The sequence below is a fragment of the Petaurus breviceps genome, unplaced genomic scaffold, assembly GCF_028583685.1.
Source record: "Petaurus breviceps papuanus isolate PSGF00001 unplaced genomic scaffold, PetGlider_PUasm1.0 174, whole genome shotgun sequence".
In the NCBI taxonomy this organism is placed as follows: domain Eukaryota; kingdom Metazoa; phylum Chordata; class Mammalia; order Diprotodontia; family Petauridae; genus Petaurus; species Petaurus breviceps.
Window position 1 is genome coordinate 60,551,052 of NW_027185761.1, and position 16,417 is coordinate 60,567,468.

At 51.3% G+C, this 16,417-nt stretch overlaps 2 protein-coding genes across 7 annotated transcripts in view; one reads left to right on the forward strand and one right to left on the reverse strand.

Moving 5' to 3' along the window:
* BBS9 (Bardet-Biedl syndrome 9) overlaps positions 1 to 9,970 on the reverse strand; it is a 339,648-nt gene extending 329,678 nt beyond the window's left edge. For 2 of the 3 annotated variants that reach the window (XM_069084284.1, XM_069084282.1), the window contains exon 1: positions 9,728 to 9,970. The gene's annotated coding sequence lies outside the window, so the exon portion shown is untranslated. Of the gene's footprint in view, positions 1 to 8,424; positions 8,532 to 9,727 lie in introns of all 3 variants that reach the window. The other variant, XM_069084283.1, reaches the window with a different exon arrangement.
* A 562-nt stretch (positions 9,971 to 10,532) lies between these two features.
* The window catches only part of NT5C3A (5'-nucleotidase, cytosolic IIIA), a 79,408-nt gene continuing 73,523 nt past the window's right edge, over positions 10,533 to 16,417 (forward strand). The window contains exon 1 of one of the 4 annotated variants that reach the window (XM_069084286.1): positions 10,533 to 10,721. In XM_069084286.1, the coding sequence (XP_068940387.1) occupies positions 10,584 to 10,721 (138 nt within the window). In that variant the 5' untranslated portion in view covers positions 10,533 to 10,583. The remainder of the gene's footprint in view (positions 10,722 to 16,417) is intronic. The other 3 variants (XM_069084287.1, XM_069084289.1, XM_069084291.1) reach the window with 3 other exon arrangements.

The window sequence follows — 16,417 nt, forward strand, 5'->3', positions numbered from 1 at the left end:
ACCATCAGGCTGGCAGGTGAGAGCGAGACTGAGGAGGGCCTAAAATAACAGCCCAAGAGGTTTGTAAATATGCTTCTCAAGCCAACAGAGAGCTCCTAAAGATTGTGAATGAAGGAAGGATATGCTCACATCCGGGTTTAAGGATCACCAATCTGGCAGCTGTGTGAAGGACACAAGAGGCAGGGAAGTTGATCAGGAGGCTGTCAAGGAAGTCCAGGCAAGAGACAAGGCTCTGAATGAGGACAGCTCCTCTGGAAGGGGCTTCCAAAGTAATACAAACAAAACCTGACTCCTGATTGGACGGAGGGAGAGAGGAAAAGGGAAGAGGCAAAGACGTCTCCCTAGCTGCAGACCTCAGGACCAGAAGGATGCTGGTGACATCAATAAGAAAGAGGGAAACTTTGAGAGGAAAGAGAAATTCCCCATTGTACACAATGAGTTTCCATGCCTGTGGGATATTCGGGTGGAGATAATTACCAGGCAGATAATGATATAAGAATAGGTGATATTAGGTGATATTAGGTCTGGATTCACAGATCTGGGAGTCATCTGCTGAGAAAAGACAACTAAACCCACGAGATCTCCAAAGGAGGGAGAACTGAGAGAGATAACAGAAGAGGGTCCAGGATGGGGGTTGGGGGGCACCCACATATCCTGGGCAAGAGGATGAACCAGCAAAGAAAACTAAATAATGATGAGACAGGGGAGAGCTGAGAAAGCAGCTCACAGAAACCATGGGGAGTGAGGGAAGCAGGTGGCATCCCAAACTGGAGAGAAGTTGCTGAGCGGTGGAGGGCTGCCTCAGAGGGCAACAGATCAGCTCCCTCAAAAATCTAAAAACCACATCAAGCCAAATTACGGTCAGGAAATCCAACACGAAACTAGAGCACACGACTTCTTTTAGCCTCAAACTATGCAAAAGCCAAAGGCAAGAAAACCTCAGGAAAAGGCAGACGGGGCCACCAGCCAAGCCAGCACCCACTCAAGCAAAGAAGCCACCAGAAACACATGGCGTCTGCAAGGTTCTCCACCTAGAGGCAGCAGGAGCAGGGGGCTTCCCTGAAAAAGGGAAAGCAGGGTAGCTGCAAACCCAAAGTAGGGATCTTGGAGGCCACCGGGAGTAGCAGTGACCGGTGAGGACGTGACATCACTCTGCACAAGGCATTCCAGGACTCTGAGGTGCCTAACATTCAGTCCTGAAATGACAAAGAAAGTCCTCAAGATCCAGGGCTCCATAGCTCCTGAACCTCAAAGATCCAAGAAGCAGAAGTCAGTGTAAGATCCCACAGTGCCCAAGACAAGGCCAAGCAGAGGCTGTCCCTGGCACAAAGCCCCAACTCAGCTGGGGGGATGAATAAATTAATGAAAATAATAATAATAAAGAATTATGAAAGATCTAGAGATGACCCAAAATCCAACCTAGGAGGGAAAAATAACCCCAAAACAGAGGCTCCAAGGAAAAACAGATTTTTCACAAGAACTACACAAATACCTAGAAGAAATAAAGAAGAAATAGAAGCTCAGGAGGAAAGAACTGGAAAGGAGATGAGTGGCCTCAAACAGAATGTGATCAGACTTACCCAAGAAATGGAATCCTTGGTCCATGAGAACAGACAAAACAGAAACTGATGACTCCGTGAGACAGTGAGAAATAACACAGAACAAAACCAAAAGACTGACGAGAAAAAAATCAGACGAAACCGTAGGTCATTTGACTTAGAAGCTATTACAAAAACAGAAGTGCAGACATTTGTCCCCAGCACTTTTATACCACTTTGGGGCTTTTTCTCTTAGGGTTTCTTTCAAGAGGCAAACAGTGGGTTCTTTGTGTCTTCCCTTTGTCCAATGATGCTGACAGAGCCAGGTAATTTTCAGTTATGATTTCCTGAAACAGTGTCTGGACTTTTTTTTTCCTTCCTGATCATGGTTTTCAGGGAGGCTGGGGATTTGGTCTTCAATTCTTTCTCCTTGACTCTCCATTAGTTTATGGTAACAATAGCAGATCCCAACTCCTGCACAATCCAGGGGTGCAGGGGCACAGGAGTTGGGTCTTCGTGGGGACTTACCAGCTAGCCCAGAATCAAGGCCTCAAGGAACACAGAGGGATCTTCAGGATCCAGCCCTGCAGCAGCTGAGATGAAGATTTATCTGACAGCAAGGCCCATTTAGACAGGAGCATGATGGACCAATGTACACACAAACTTGCACTGATTCTGAGCCCACTCTCCCCGGAGACCAAAGAGGTATAAAACTGCGTGTCCTGGGGAGGAATGTTTGTGCATCTGTTTCTGTAATAGCTTCTAAGTAAATATCTCTTTGCAAAAGGTATAGATGTTAATGAATTCAATGGAATCCAGGCACCAGTCACTGGTGATCACAGCAGGGGAACACACCAGAACTGGGGGATAAAGGTACCCAAAGACACCCCAAGAAGCCTAAAGGGAAAATGCTGCCGATCTCACTTGAGACAGGGAGGCCAGAGAGCACTCACTGCCCTTGGCTATGAAGGCTTGTTGAAAAGAGCTTTTCTTTTATTTTTTTTCCTAATGGATGGGGTCAGGGTAAGGGGTAAGGCAGGAAGAGAAGAAAATAAATTTTTGCTAATTGAGAAACATTAATTAAATGTCTTTAAAAGAGTCATTTACCTGGCAAAGCTGAGTCCAATCCTACGGGGAGGAGAGGGGTGAATGGACCTTCAGTGGACGAGAGAACTTTCCACCATTTCTGACAAAATATGAGAGCTGAGCAGGTGCTCTGCAAAGCAAACACAAGAGTCCAGAGAAACCTGGAAAGGTCAATTTATTCAACCAACTGAAAGGAATCACCTGATGATGGAGTGGTAGCATTCTAACAGAAGGAGAAGAAACAAGCCTTCCTTCTGAGCCCCAATTTCTCTGAACAGTATCATGACTGAAAAAAGAAAAAAGGGGGGGGGGCAGTGATTCCATTCTGAAGATGTGAAGAAGAGGAAAGATGAAGTAGGAAGAAAGAGCACAGAGAGGAAAAGGTGACAAGCTGGGTGCTAGCAGACAACGCAGGCTGAAGCTACACAGACTTTGGTGTAGAGACACATCAAACTCACCAGGGAAATAAGGAAGGAGGGGGGGGGGGGGGAACAGCTGAAGAGGTAGGATAACACCAAGGATGGAAAACAAGCCAGGAGACGGGAGGTGGAAAGGACAAGAGGAAGGAGGCAGGAGGAGGAAAGGACGAAAGGCAGGAAGAGAGGGGAGGAGAGGATGAGAGGAAGGAGGAGAGGACAAGAGGAAGGAGGCAGGAGGAGAGGGGAGGAGAGGACGAGAGGAAGGAGGAAAGGGGAGGAGGAGAGGACGAGAGGAAGGAGGCAAGAGGAGAGGGGAGGAGAGGATGAGAGGAAGGAGGAAAGGGGAGGAGGAGAGGACGAGAGGAAGGAGGCAGGAGGAGAGGAGGAGAGGGGAGGAGAGGACGAGAGGAAGGAGGCAGGAGGAGAGGGGAGGAGGAGAGAAGGGACTGGAAGAAATACCCCAAGAGACAATTTCAGAGAATCCTAGAAAGTAGGAGCCGATGCAGAATGAAATGAGAACCTGAGAGTACAAGAATATTGTGCAGAAAAACAATTCTGAAGACTAAAAACTCTGATCCATGCAATGACTGACAAGATGGTCAATCAGGCTACCCATCTCCAGCCAGTCCGTACAGGGGCATTTCTGGACTTGGCCAGAGAAGGAATCTGTTTTACTTAAGTACACAAACTTGTTCCAAGAATTTGGGTTCATTTTTGGTTTTGTTTTGTTTTGTTTTTTCCAATTAGGGGAAGGTGAAAGGAAGAAAAAAATGAAAACCTCTTAATAAAAAAATTAAAAGTTAAAAAAGAAATACAGTATAAAAATAAATTAAAAGCAAGCAATACAAAATGAAGACTGATGGTTTCATTTGCAATCCCCTTTCTGTGCCCTCCGGTGCATAAGGAAATGCCCCTTTTTAATAATGTTTATACTCAGATAATTTTTTTTAAAAGGCCTTGCCTCCCAACCAGAGGACTTGGGTCCAAATTCTGCCTTCATCCCTACCACCCATAGGCCCTAGGCAAGGACAACACCTCTTGGTCTCAGTTTCCTCATCAGTAAAATGAGGGAGGTGGCTTAGAAGACATCCCCCACTCTCCATCCAGGTTCCTATGAAAATGTGCTCTGGGGGAAGAGGTGAGGCAGACAGTGAGGAGTAGAAGGGGGAGGGGAGAAGGAGGAAAAGGACTTTTGCCTCAGCTTTTTGCTCAGGATTCTTGACTCTGGAATATGGGGCAGGTGAGTAGGAGCTGGAAATCCCACCCCCTCTACCCCTTATGGAGAATGATCAGGTGATGGGGGACACCTGTGACATGTAACTGAAAGCAGGAACCTAAGTCACCAGAGTGAACAGAGGCAGGAGAGAATCTGGTCCCTGGGGGCCGGGCACACCCAGGGGACAGCTCCCAACCCCTGCACCCCCAGAGGTTTGTGACCTTAGATGTGCTGAGGCTAAGGTGGGAGTTGCTATGCTGCCCAATGCGGCTGGAGGCTGAAGCACAGGCAGCTTGAGAGCAAAGAGAAAGTGGGGGACGGAATGAATGTTGAGGAAGCACCCACTACGTGCCAGGGTAGTGCTAAGAGCTTTACAAAGATAATCTCATCTGATCTTCACGACCAGCCTGGGAAAGAGGGGCTGTTATTACCTCCATTTTACAGCTGAGGAAACTGAGGCAAGCATTCTTAGAAGTGTCCTCCAGGACCAAGCTGCCCCTCCAAGGGAGTGAATACAGCAGGCCGACCAAGTCAAAGTCAAAAAGAAAGTCACGGGGTGGCTAGGTGGCACAGTGAATAGAGCGCCGGCCCTGGAGTCAGGAGGACCTGAGTTAAAATCCGACCTCAGACACTTAACACAAAAATAAACTAGCTGTGTGACCTTGGACAAGTCACTTAACCCTAACTGCCCTGCATTCCCCCCTCCGAAAAGAAAAAAAGCCATCCCTGCAGCTGCATATGGTCACAGAAAACCACAAATTAACATTATCTATGTTGTATTCCTGGGGAGGGCGGGACAGCCAGGAGGCTCAGTGGATAGGGCACTGGAAGGTAAGAATTCAAAGCCACTCTCAGATACCACCTGGTGCAAGGCCATAACCTACTGAAGAAGGAATGGAAAACCACTCCAGGAAAACCTTAAGGAGAGTACTGGCCTGCTAGGGTCCACAGGGTCACAAAGAGTTCGACACCACGGAACAACAAGTTGCATTTTAATTTCTTTAGTTAAACATTTCCCAATTACATTTTCATCTAGTCCAGCAAGGAGTCCGACGCCTTTGCCTCAGAAAGCCAAGACAAGGCAGCTTCTAGCCCAATGAGCTTCCTACTAGAAATTCTGAGATGCTCCTAAGTTTTCCTAAGCAGAACGTGACTGCATTTCCAGCTGGCCAAAGGTGGCTTCTCCTGGGATATTCCAGAGTCAATAAAAGCAATATTTAGACTTCAAGGGAAATCCTGGCTAATCGGCCTAGTCCGGGTTTAACCTTGAGACCTGAGGGCAAGCAGGGTTACTAAGCACTTCTCTGTCCCCCTTCCCCCCAGAAGGTGTAGGGTCACTCAAGGTGGCTCATGGGCCTCCCCTGACATTGAGAGCCATGTGACCTGATGACGTCAAGGCCCTCTGGGAAAAGCTGAGGAAGGGACAAGGCTGAAGGACTATTGCTGTCCCCAGGAAATGAAGCCATGGGGGCCTGCACAAAGCTCATCTTGGGACCAGCATGCTCCATGGTCAGTATCTTTCTGGACCCTGAATCTGTCCTCCATTCTGCTATCCATCCCATCCCCAGCTCTGGGGCAGCTGCAAATTTAGTAAGCACATGAGCTCTTTCTTTATTCAATGCACTTATTGATACCGATGTAAACCAGTCTGGTGGCAGTTGGCAAATTTCAGGGTTCTAGATCTGCCCGGCTAAGCACTGAAGGTCTAGGGCAAGGGCTAGCCCTCCATTTGCTGTCATATGGCCCTCATTCTTTAATGATTTTTACATTTTCAATACAAAAAAAACCTTTATTTTAAAATGTAAAAACCATTCTTGTTGAAGCTTACCACCCCTGATCTAGGAGGCAAGTCATTTCCCTCTTGGCTCTTAAGAGGGGAGGGACACCCCAAATTTGTTCCCACAGTATTAACTCCTTCCCACCAAATGCTAGTTAGCCAGAATGCCATAACAAATAGTACCAAGCAGTGAACCCACTAATCCAAGCAAAAAGTGAGCAGAAATTGGAGAAGTCAGATAGACTCGGATACAGCACAGCCCTCCTTCCAACTCCTCCCTAGGAGAATCTCAGACAAGGGACTGGGGTCGCCTGACAAGTACCTAGATAAGAAGATAGCGAATCAGCAGAAAAGAATAAAAACAGCTGAGCCAAATCCAAGGCCCTTTTGGATGGAGGTCACTGGTGCTTAGGAGGGCAGGCCAAGCTTCACATCGAAAGTGGAGGATAAGCTGGGATCTGAAGGGGAAAAAGCAAGCCATGCACAGGGTGAAGGTAAGAAGACAGTGCTTCCAATTCGTGGGGGCCAACCTAATCACTGTCATGCTAACAGTTATATGGCACCTCCTACGTGTCAGAGGCTATGCAAAGTGCCATACAAACATCATCTCACTCGTCTTTACAACAACCCTGGAAGGAAGGTGCTGTATTATCCCCATTTCACAGATGAGGAAACTGAGGAAAGCAGAGGGGAAGAGCTTGTACAGGGTCACAGAGCTAGCGTCTGAGGCTGGATCTGAACCCAGGTCTCCCTGACCCTTCCAAGAGCCAGGTATATATCAGGTATGCCCAGCTTTCCTCTCCTTCTCGATCACAAGTCCTAGGGTTGAGTGATAATTTTCCCATCATTTACACCCAGCAACTGATCCTTTTTTGGCCAGAGCTGCACTCCCCTGCGCTTGGTGCCCCCTTTGTGCAGGCTGAACTCATCATGAGGCAAAGGGAGACATCATGAGCTGCGTACTCTGCTTCTGGCAGGGAAAGAGGGAGAGCTGAGAAGCCAGAGAGCCCAGCCCCAACCCAGCAGCCTCTGCACCAGGCTTCAGAACCATCCCTGAATCCTCTGCTACATCCACCTTCCCTTTGCATGGTCTGTGCCTCGTGCTCCAACACACCCTCATCACAGCCAACAGATCCAACGGCCGTCCTCTAACTGCAGCCTCTGTCAACCCTCGGGATTTCCTGCTTCATAATTCCTCCCCCTCCTCTTCCACTAGTGGAACTGTAGGAAAACTAGAAAAAAAGAACTAGAAAAAAGTTTGGGTGATATAGTAGTGCTATAATAAGGTAGTGATGTCACTGACTGCTAAGAAATCCCACTAGCCCAGTTTCTGAAATGGAATCAGAAGACATTCGAGAATTAATGAGTTATTCTACTTGTGGCACATCCCAGAGGAGGTGGTACTGTGTTTACAAAAGAACCGATAAAAACCCAAAATCTTAGTAATCATGAAAACCAACGTCAGCCCCACAGAAGAGATCTTCATACATTCCTCTGTTCTTTGTAGAGGTGGTAGACTACAGGGACAGAACAGGACATACTCCATCAGATTCCACTGATGTATTGATTAGTTTTGCTGAACAATTTTTTCCCCACTCTCTTTTTTATTCTGTTAAAAGACATGGTTCTCTGGCAGGGAAGGGAAGATGATCCTATTTGGAAATGACAGTGATATCAAAACAAAAAGTATTCATTTAAAATTGATTTTTAAAATAAGTAAATGGTCTTAAAGGAAAAAAAAATAAAACAGTTCCTAAGCAGACCCCTGTAATGCTTTTGTATTTTCTGAGGCCTCAAGGGAAAGGAAGAGCCTATCACTCTCTATACACAGTCTGGCCCAGGCATCCCAGATAACATCTGGGGGGTAAGATGGCCAGGAGATTGAGGTGGGCTCAGGCCCACCTGCAATGACCCCTCAAGTCTGACACATGGTCAGTTTCAGAATTATAGAAAGGCTGTTTGATGCCCAACACACCATCTGCTCCCTTGATAGGTGGGGATGGGGAAGAGAAGATCCCAGGCAGATGTGGGTCAATCCAGATGACCACTGAGGCCCTTCCAACCCCGGGCATGTGCCTCCCCTTCTTCAGCTTAAGTCTTTCTCCTCTGATGCACTCAAACTTTCCCCAACTCTGCACATTCGTGTCAAGTTTCAGTAAAGCTTATCTCTGTGTGTGTCTATATGTATTTATATACATTTACATGTATGTGTATATGTACAGACATGATATGTGTGTATGTATACATGTTGTGTGTATACATAATCTATCTTTTTAGAAATTTTTAGAAAAGGCATCTATGTACTCCAATGAATAAAGTCATCAAAGGATTTGAACAATTTTCTGTTTGTTTTGATTTTTTTGGAGGCAATGGGGTTAAGTGACTTACCTAGGGTCACACAGCCAGTAAGTATCTGAGGCCAGGTTTGAACTTGGGTCCTCCTGACTTCAGGGCTGGTGTTCATCCACCTAGCTGCCTTTGGAACAAGTAATTTTCTAAGGAAGAAATCCAAGCTATCAATAGGCATGTGAAAAAAGGTTCCAAATTACTCAATGATTAGAGAAACGCAAATTAAAGGATCTCTAAGGCTCCACCTCACTCTATCAGATTAGCAAAGTGGACAATAAAGAAAGAGACAAATGCTGAAGAGGACAGTGCCTGTTTTAGGCACACTGGTCTATTGTTGGTGGAGCTGTGAGTGTCAGGCATTCTGGAAAGCAATCTGGTACTAAGCCCAAAAAGTCACTAAACCATGCATCCCTTTTGACCCAGGGATACCATTACTGACTGCGCCTATATCCCAAAGAGCTCAAAAAAGAATAGGGGGATCTATAATAAGTTTTGTATCCCCAGAGAGGCTCTCGGGTGTGGTGGTCTGCTATAGACACAGATTCAAATCCCTGCTCAGACACTCGCCTGCTCGGTGACTTAAGGACAAATCATTTCACCTTCTGTCCCTCATCTGAGAAATCAGGAGGTTGGCCATGATGGTCTCTAAAGCTATGGTCCTGTGGCGTCACAGCATCATTTCTAAAATGACCAGTTTTCCTGCTTCGCTTCTACTTCCCAATCTCCCCCGCACCGCACACATTTCAAGCAGGTGATCGTCTTATCCGCTTAGACAAAGGGGATTTGCCACAAGAAGCAGCGGCCCGCGGCTCTGCTACTGTGTAGCTCCTGAACGTTACTTTTAAAGTAACTTCTTTAAAGTTACTTTTAAAGCGCCACCCCTTAGGAAGCCCGTCTGACGCTAGCCCCGAGCACCGGGGGAAGCAGATCGCCCCTCTCCCTTAGCCCTGCACACACCTGGGATACCCGCAGGCTTGGCTCTGAGCCCTCACCTCCCACCCGTCCAGCCCTGCGGCATGACCCTCGGTGGGGCGCCGTCCGCGGCTCGGGGGCCGGGGCCAGCACAGAGGCGGCTCCGGGAGCACACCTGGCCGGCCAGGTAGGGCAGCAGAGCCCCGGACAGCAGACCCAGCAGGGCCCGGCTTCTTACACGTGTTTGGTCAGTGTTCCCGGACAAGTTCAAGGCCAAGGGGGCCCCCGGGGACGGGCGCTCGCGCAACAGGCGACACAGGTGAAGCTCCCGGCCCCAAGCACCGCCCCCCGGGGGGCCGCACGCGCACAGCCCCTCCCGAGGACCCCCGCCCAGCACAGGTGTGTGCCTGGGGCGGGCCCTCGTACTCACCGGGGCCGTGGCAACTGCAGGCAGCCGGAAAGCGCTGAGCGGCGGAACGAGGAGACCACGGGCAGGGGCTCGGGGCGCAGCGGAGGCCGGCTCACAGAGCAGAGGAGGCCCGAATCACGGGGCCCGGGGACGCCAACATGGGGGGGGCGGCGGCGGAACTCCCCGTCCGGGACCCACTACCATCTTCGCCCCGGTTGTCATAACACTTTACAACGAACCCCGCGGCTCCGGATGAGAGGCGGAGACGCGGAGACTCGTGGGAGTCGTAGTCCCGGGAAGGGAGGGTGGGACGGAAGTAAAAGAGCGCTTCAATTGGTTGGTTGGAGAGCGGCGAGCTGTCATTCTCAAAGAGGATGCAGGATCATCTGGACTACACCACTTCTTCAAAGGAAGGGGGGCATCCGTGGGTGTCAAGGAAGCTGAGGAAAGCAACGCCGTTCCCTGATCCCCCCTAGCGTCCCGGCTCAGTGGCTCAGGCCGCGGACACGTGTTGCCGGACTCCAGCTCTCAGCCGGGCCAGAAGAGCGGGGCGGGTCTTGAGCCGTGGGAGGCGGGGCCTGGGGCAGTAGGAAGCGGGGCCTGAACTATAGGAGGCGGAGTCTGGGTAGTAGGAGGCGGGGCCCGAGCTGTAGGAAGCGAGGCCTGGGGCAGTAGGAGGCGGGGCCTGAGCTATAGGAGGCGGGGTCTGGGCTGTGGGAGGCGGGACCCTAGCCGTAGGAGGCGGGGCCTGGGGCAGTAGGAAGCGGGGCCTGGGCTCCGGGAGGCGGGGCCGCGGAGCTCCGCGCGGGCGGGGGACGGCCGCGGTTTCCGTGCTTCCTCCGGGAGGTGTCTCCAGGCCGTGGCCGGGCGGCCCGCGATGGACCGGGCGGCCGTGGCGCGGGTGGGCGCCGTGGCGAGCGCCAGCGTGTGCGCCCTGGTGGCCGGGCTGGTGCTGGCGCAGTACCTGCTCACGGCTAAGAAGAGGACGGGCAGGAAGACCAAGATCATCGAGATGGTGAGTGCGCGACCAGAGAGGGTGACACACCGGCCCGGGGCACACAGCAGGCGCCGGGCCTCCGGGGCCTGCCGGCTCCTGCCTCAGTTTACCGGTCTGTAAAGGCCTTGGGGCCCTCCCAGCTCCAGGGCCACAAGCCCAGGCCACTTTGTCTCCTGTGCCGCAGTTTACCTGTCTGTAACATGAGGGGGTCAGTCTAAGGGGCCTCGGGTCCTCCCAGCTCCAGGGCCACAAGCCCAGGCCACTTAGCCTCTGTGCCTCAGTTTACCAATATGTAGCATGAGGGGGTCAGTCTAAGGGGCCTCAGGTCCTCCCAACTCCAGGGCCACAAGCCCAGGTCACAGCCTCTGTGCCTCACTTTACCAATATGTAACATGAGAGGGTCGGTCTACGGGGCCTCGGGGTCCTTCCAGGAGCTGCTCCTCTGTCTTTGACCGCCTCTTGCCTTCCTAGCCCTGACTCCTGGACCTTGGAGCTGGGCTGGGAAAGGATGAGAGTCACCAGACGTGGGTTCAGATTCTGTGGGTCGCCCCATCGCACCCCTCTCCAGGGCCCTGTGGGGCTCCAGCTCTGGGCTGCCCTCCCAGCCTGGCCAGGCCCTCCCTGCATGGCAGAGCTGGACTCCGAGATCCCGGAGGGCCTCATTGCGCCTTCCTTCCACCTCTTGGAGAGGGCTGCCCCAGAGTTCAGGCACTGCTGCACTGTGTGCCTTGGCCTAGCACAGAGGCTGCCCTCAGTGGTGCCACTTCCTTCCTTCCTTCCTGAGCAGGCTTCCTCGCAGGGGGCCCACCCATCTCTGCAGAGAGGTTGCCCGAACCCTGGGCCGGGCAGCCTCTGGCTCCCCTGCATGCCTCCTTCCTGCCTCTGACTTCTGACAGTCTTTGTGGTCTCTGCAGCCTCCTTGGAGGCTTCCAGGGTGGGGCCCAGAGAGCCTAGTCCAAAGGAGGCCTGTCTGGGAGCTGCTTTTAGCAGGCTTTAGTTTATCTGCCTCTGCCCTGAAGGTTCCGGCCAGGCTGGGAATCCTCCCATAAGGGCTTTTTCAAACAAGCAAGCTATATTTAACCCTAATGGCCACCACGGGAGCCCAGGTGCCTCTCAGCAGCCTGCCCTACAGAAGACAGGGAACGCGGGCTGGCCTGGGAGGCACTCAGCAGCACTCTTGGAGCAGCTGCTCTGTGCCCGGCATTGGGCTGAGCCTGGGGAGAGGGAGAGCTCTGATCTCGAGTCCCACCCCAGGTCCTAGCTCTGTGACCATGAACAAGCTGACTGAACTCCCCAAGACTCAATTAACTCATCTGTAAAATGGAGCTAATGATCTAGTGTCAGGGCAGGTAGATGGTACAGTGGGTAGAGAGCCAGGCCTGGAGTCGGGAAGACCCCAGCTCAAACCCGGCCTCAGACACTTCCTAGCTGTGGGACCCTGGGCAAGTCCCTTCACCCTGCTGGCCTCAGTTCCTTCATCTGTAAAGTGAGCTGGAAAAGGAAATGGCAAACCACTCCAGTATCTGCCAAGAAAGCCCCCAGTGGGGTCAGGGAAAGTCAGGCCCAACTGAAAGACAACTGAACAAACAGCAGAAATCCCGCTGTGACCTCATCGTGTTGTGGTACAGACCAGACAATGCACACGCGGCTGCCACGTTCTGTGATATTTCAGTGGTCTTCTTAATATCACCAGGGCTGTATTCCCTGAGTTCATGATCTTCCAGACATGTCCCGTGACCTCGTTTTGTGGCCTACCTGGAATAGTAAAAGTGCAGGGCTGGGGAACCTGTGTCCTCAAGGCTGCATGGGGCTTCACTCAAGGACCTGGAGGCCACAGGTGCCCCGGCCCTGAAGGAAATCCCATTCCAAGTCCAGATGTCTTTATTCTCATTCCATTGTAGACCACATAGGTCTCTGCAGAGAAGTCTAGATGGGAGGGTATGAGGACCTGTATTTGAATCCTGCCTCTTACCACCAGCATGACCTAGGAAAAGTCATTCAGCCTATCTGCGCCTCAGTTTCCTTGTCTATAAAACAAGGAGGTTGAACTCTTGACCTTCGAGGGTCCTTTCCAGCCCAAAAGCTGCGATCCTGCACTGACCAGCTTCATGATCCTGGGACAGTCCCCGAGCCTCCATTTCCCCCTCTGTCCAGTGGGTGTGATAACACTTGCCATGGCCTACCTGGCTAGAGTGGTTTGGGAGCAGGCAGGATGCTTCCCCCCATGGCACAGGTGCCTGGGAAGGGACCAGGTCTTATCTGGCACTGTCCTCTTCGCAGAGGCCCAGCCCGTTGCTCTGGCCAGAGTGATGACCTCAGTGCCCACAGTTGTGGGAATGTGACCGGCGTTCAGTGGGGCACAGTTGAATTCCTCGTATCCAAAGTCGGACGCAGACTCGGAGAAGAGGCTCCGTGGCCGATGGTCTACTTTCTGTTTTGATGCTGTTTCTCCCCCCACGTCACCTGGTAGTCGCATCCTTTATGTTTGATGATCTCACCTTGTGGTCCACAGGCTGGAGTGGCTTGATCTGGGTTTAGACCAAGTCTGTTAGTAAACCCTCGTGAACTTACATGTTCCTTAATCAGACAGGGTGGGGAGGGGGGCTGTTGGCAGTAGGCATTCTTTGCTGTATGTTGTTGTGGAGTCGTTTCAGTCCTGTCCAGCTCTCCGTGACCCATCTGGGGTTTTCCTGGCAGAGATACTGGAGAGGTTTGCCATCTCCTTCTCCAACTCATTTTACAGATGAGGAAACTGAGGCCAACAGGGTGAAGTGTGCTGTCCAGGGGCACACAGTTAGTAAGAGTCGGGCTGAATTTGAATTCAGGTCCTCTTGGCCAGGTCTGGCACCCTACGTACCACACCACGTGGCTACCCTCTGCTGTACACATGGCCGTTATTTTGCTTGTTAATCAGCAGCCTTTATTAAGTGCCTGCTATGTTCTGGGAACCAGGGGTACAAAGACAGAAAAGAACTAGCTCCGAGCCTCAAGGACCGTACGCTTTACAGGGGGAGGCGAGGTGAACAGGAGAATGCAGAGCGGAGCCAGCGTGCCTCCCAGCAGGGGAATCAGGGAGGGCTTCCTGGGGACGGAGGCCACCGGGCAGAGTCTTACAAGTTGTCTTCACTACTCAGCACACCCTTTGCCTGCTCATGATTGAGTCCGACCGCCAAAGGTGGAGCTGCCCAGACCCCGGCTATGTCTGCATTTAATGCCTGCAGAGGGGCTGGGGTTACCTGGACATCTGCTTACCTGGCCTGGTCTTGGCAGTGTGGCCTTGGTGGCTGAGAGGGAAACATCCTTCTCTTGGAGCTTGGGTCATATGGAAGTGTGCATCTGGCCAAACTGCACGCTGGCCTAAGGAAATAACGGCCCTTGGGGCGGCTAGGTGGCACAGTGAATAGAGCACCGGCCCTGGAGTCAGGAGGACCCGAGTTCAAATCCGGCCTCAGACACTTAACACTTAGCAGCTCTGTGACCTTGGGCAAGTCACTTAATCCCAACTGTCCTGTCTTCCCCCTCCCAGAATAAAAAAAAAGGAACTACCAATGCTTGTCTTTATTTCAACATAAAACCTCTGTTGTTTCTTTTCATCCTAATCATTTGTTTCTTTGTACTAATGAAATTGCTAACTGGTACTTTAAAAGTACACCAAGGGGCGGCCAGGTAGCACAGCGAGCAAGAGCAAGAGCACTGGCTCCAGTGTTGAGAAGACCTAGAGATCGAATCCCGGGCTCAGACACTTAGCACCCACCCAGAAACACCTGGCCGTGTAACCTTGAGCAAGTTACTTAACCCCAATTGCTTAGGGGCGGCCAGGTGGCTCAGCGAGTAAGAGCACTGGCCCCAGTGTCGGCTTGACCTGGATCAAATCTGGGCTCAGACACTCAGCACCACACCCAGAAATAACTGACCGTGGAACCTTGAGCAAGTTACTTAACCCCGATTGCTTTAAAAAAAAAAAGTACACCAAGGTTTGCATAACCTTAGTTTATATTAACTGATTGGAGTCTTCCAACTACCCCAGGAGGTAGGTGCTGTTATTATCTCCATGTGACAGATGAGGAAACTGAAGGGAATGGTGACTTGGCCAGGGTCACACAGCCAGCAGTGTGTGAGGCAGAATTCTAGCCAAAGCCATGTGACAGATGAGGAAACTGAAGGGAATGGTGACTTGGCCAGGGTCACACAGCCAGCAGTGTGTGAGGCAGAATTCCAGCCAAGGTCTTCCTGACCACAGGTCCCAGCTTTACCCACTGAGCCGTGAGCTGCCCTGGTTGTCAGACAGCATCAAGCATTGCCATTTGGGGGATTCAGGACTTGGTTTCCCTTAAGCACAGTCCCTCCAGCTACAGGGAGAGGACAGTCATCCTAGACTTTGTCGCTGGCACCAAGGTCAGTACATCTTCTTCTTGCCCCAAATGCCTTGGCAGTCTGGGCCCTTCCTGGCCACCTGTACTGTTACTCACCTGGGATTACTCTGAAGCTAGAGCCTTATCCTTTCTGACCCCACCCTTCCTCTCCACACCCGCTCCCTACTTACCACACCTTACCGACTTCCTGCTGAGAAACCTTCAGTGGTTTGTAGGTGGAGACTTTGGGTGAAATCTAAACTCTTCAGTGTGATTTTAGAGGAAATTAGGCACCATAGTAACTGAAGGTGAGGCCAGGAGGCCAGACTCTTTCCCATACACCAGCGAGGAAACCAGAGGCCTTTTCCTAAGGACTTCTCCATTGACCACCCAATGACCCCCAGCCACCAGCTAAAATCTTTGTTCAGCTAGGGGTACTTCTCACCAGAGGGACAGTGTGGTCTTTAGGGATGGGTTCTATTGCATTAAGCACTCTGCAGCAGGCTGCCAGGAGATACCAAAGCAATGGCCCCTCATTCTTTTAGGGAGAGGGCCTGAACCTTTCATTTCGTGGCCACAGGGAACTCCCAGGGGAGGAAACACCCTTGACCAACTCAAGTAACCACCCTCTCTGTAGTTTATAGTCTTAGGGAGCTTACTGGAACAGTGGAACTTGGGCCACTATTCTGTACATAAGGATCCCTGGAAACATCATAGTGACTTACTTTAAAAATGGGACGTTCTCCATGTATTATTCTGTTTTTATTTGTTTTGTTGAGCATTTCCCAGTTATAGTCAAATCTGGTTGGGCCTCACTCAGGAGTGCTCTGAAGCCTCTGGCCTGGAGCCTGAAACATGGGCAGATCCACCCAGCCAGCATGTATCCAAAGTGGGATTTGAACCTGGCTCTCCCTGCCCTTGAATACAGCTCTCTAGGCTTTTTGTTATGGTTCAGTCATGTCCCACTAGTACTTCATTGGGGTTTTCTTGGCAGAGATACTGGAGTGCTTCACCATTTCCTTCTCTAGCTCATTCTACAGATGAGGAAATTGAGGCAAATAGGGTGAAGTGACTTGCCCAGGGTCACTCAGCTAGTAAGTATCTGAGCCGGGATTTGAACTCAGGAAGATGAGCCCTCCAGACTACAGGGCCAGCATTTTACCCACTGTACCACCTAGCTGCCCCCTGTGCTACTTGTCACTCATGTCCAAAGGAAGATTGTATTGAGGATGATGGCTTAGGAGCTGGAATGGGCCTTGGAAGCACCAAGGCTGCACAAACTGGTGGGCCATTCACAAGCTCCTGTCAGGGCTCTCTCTCTCTTCCTGCTGGTCTTTTCCCACTGAGATCGCCAGCCCAGTC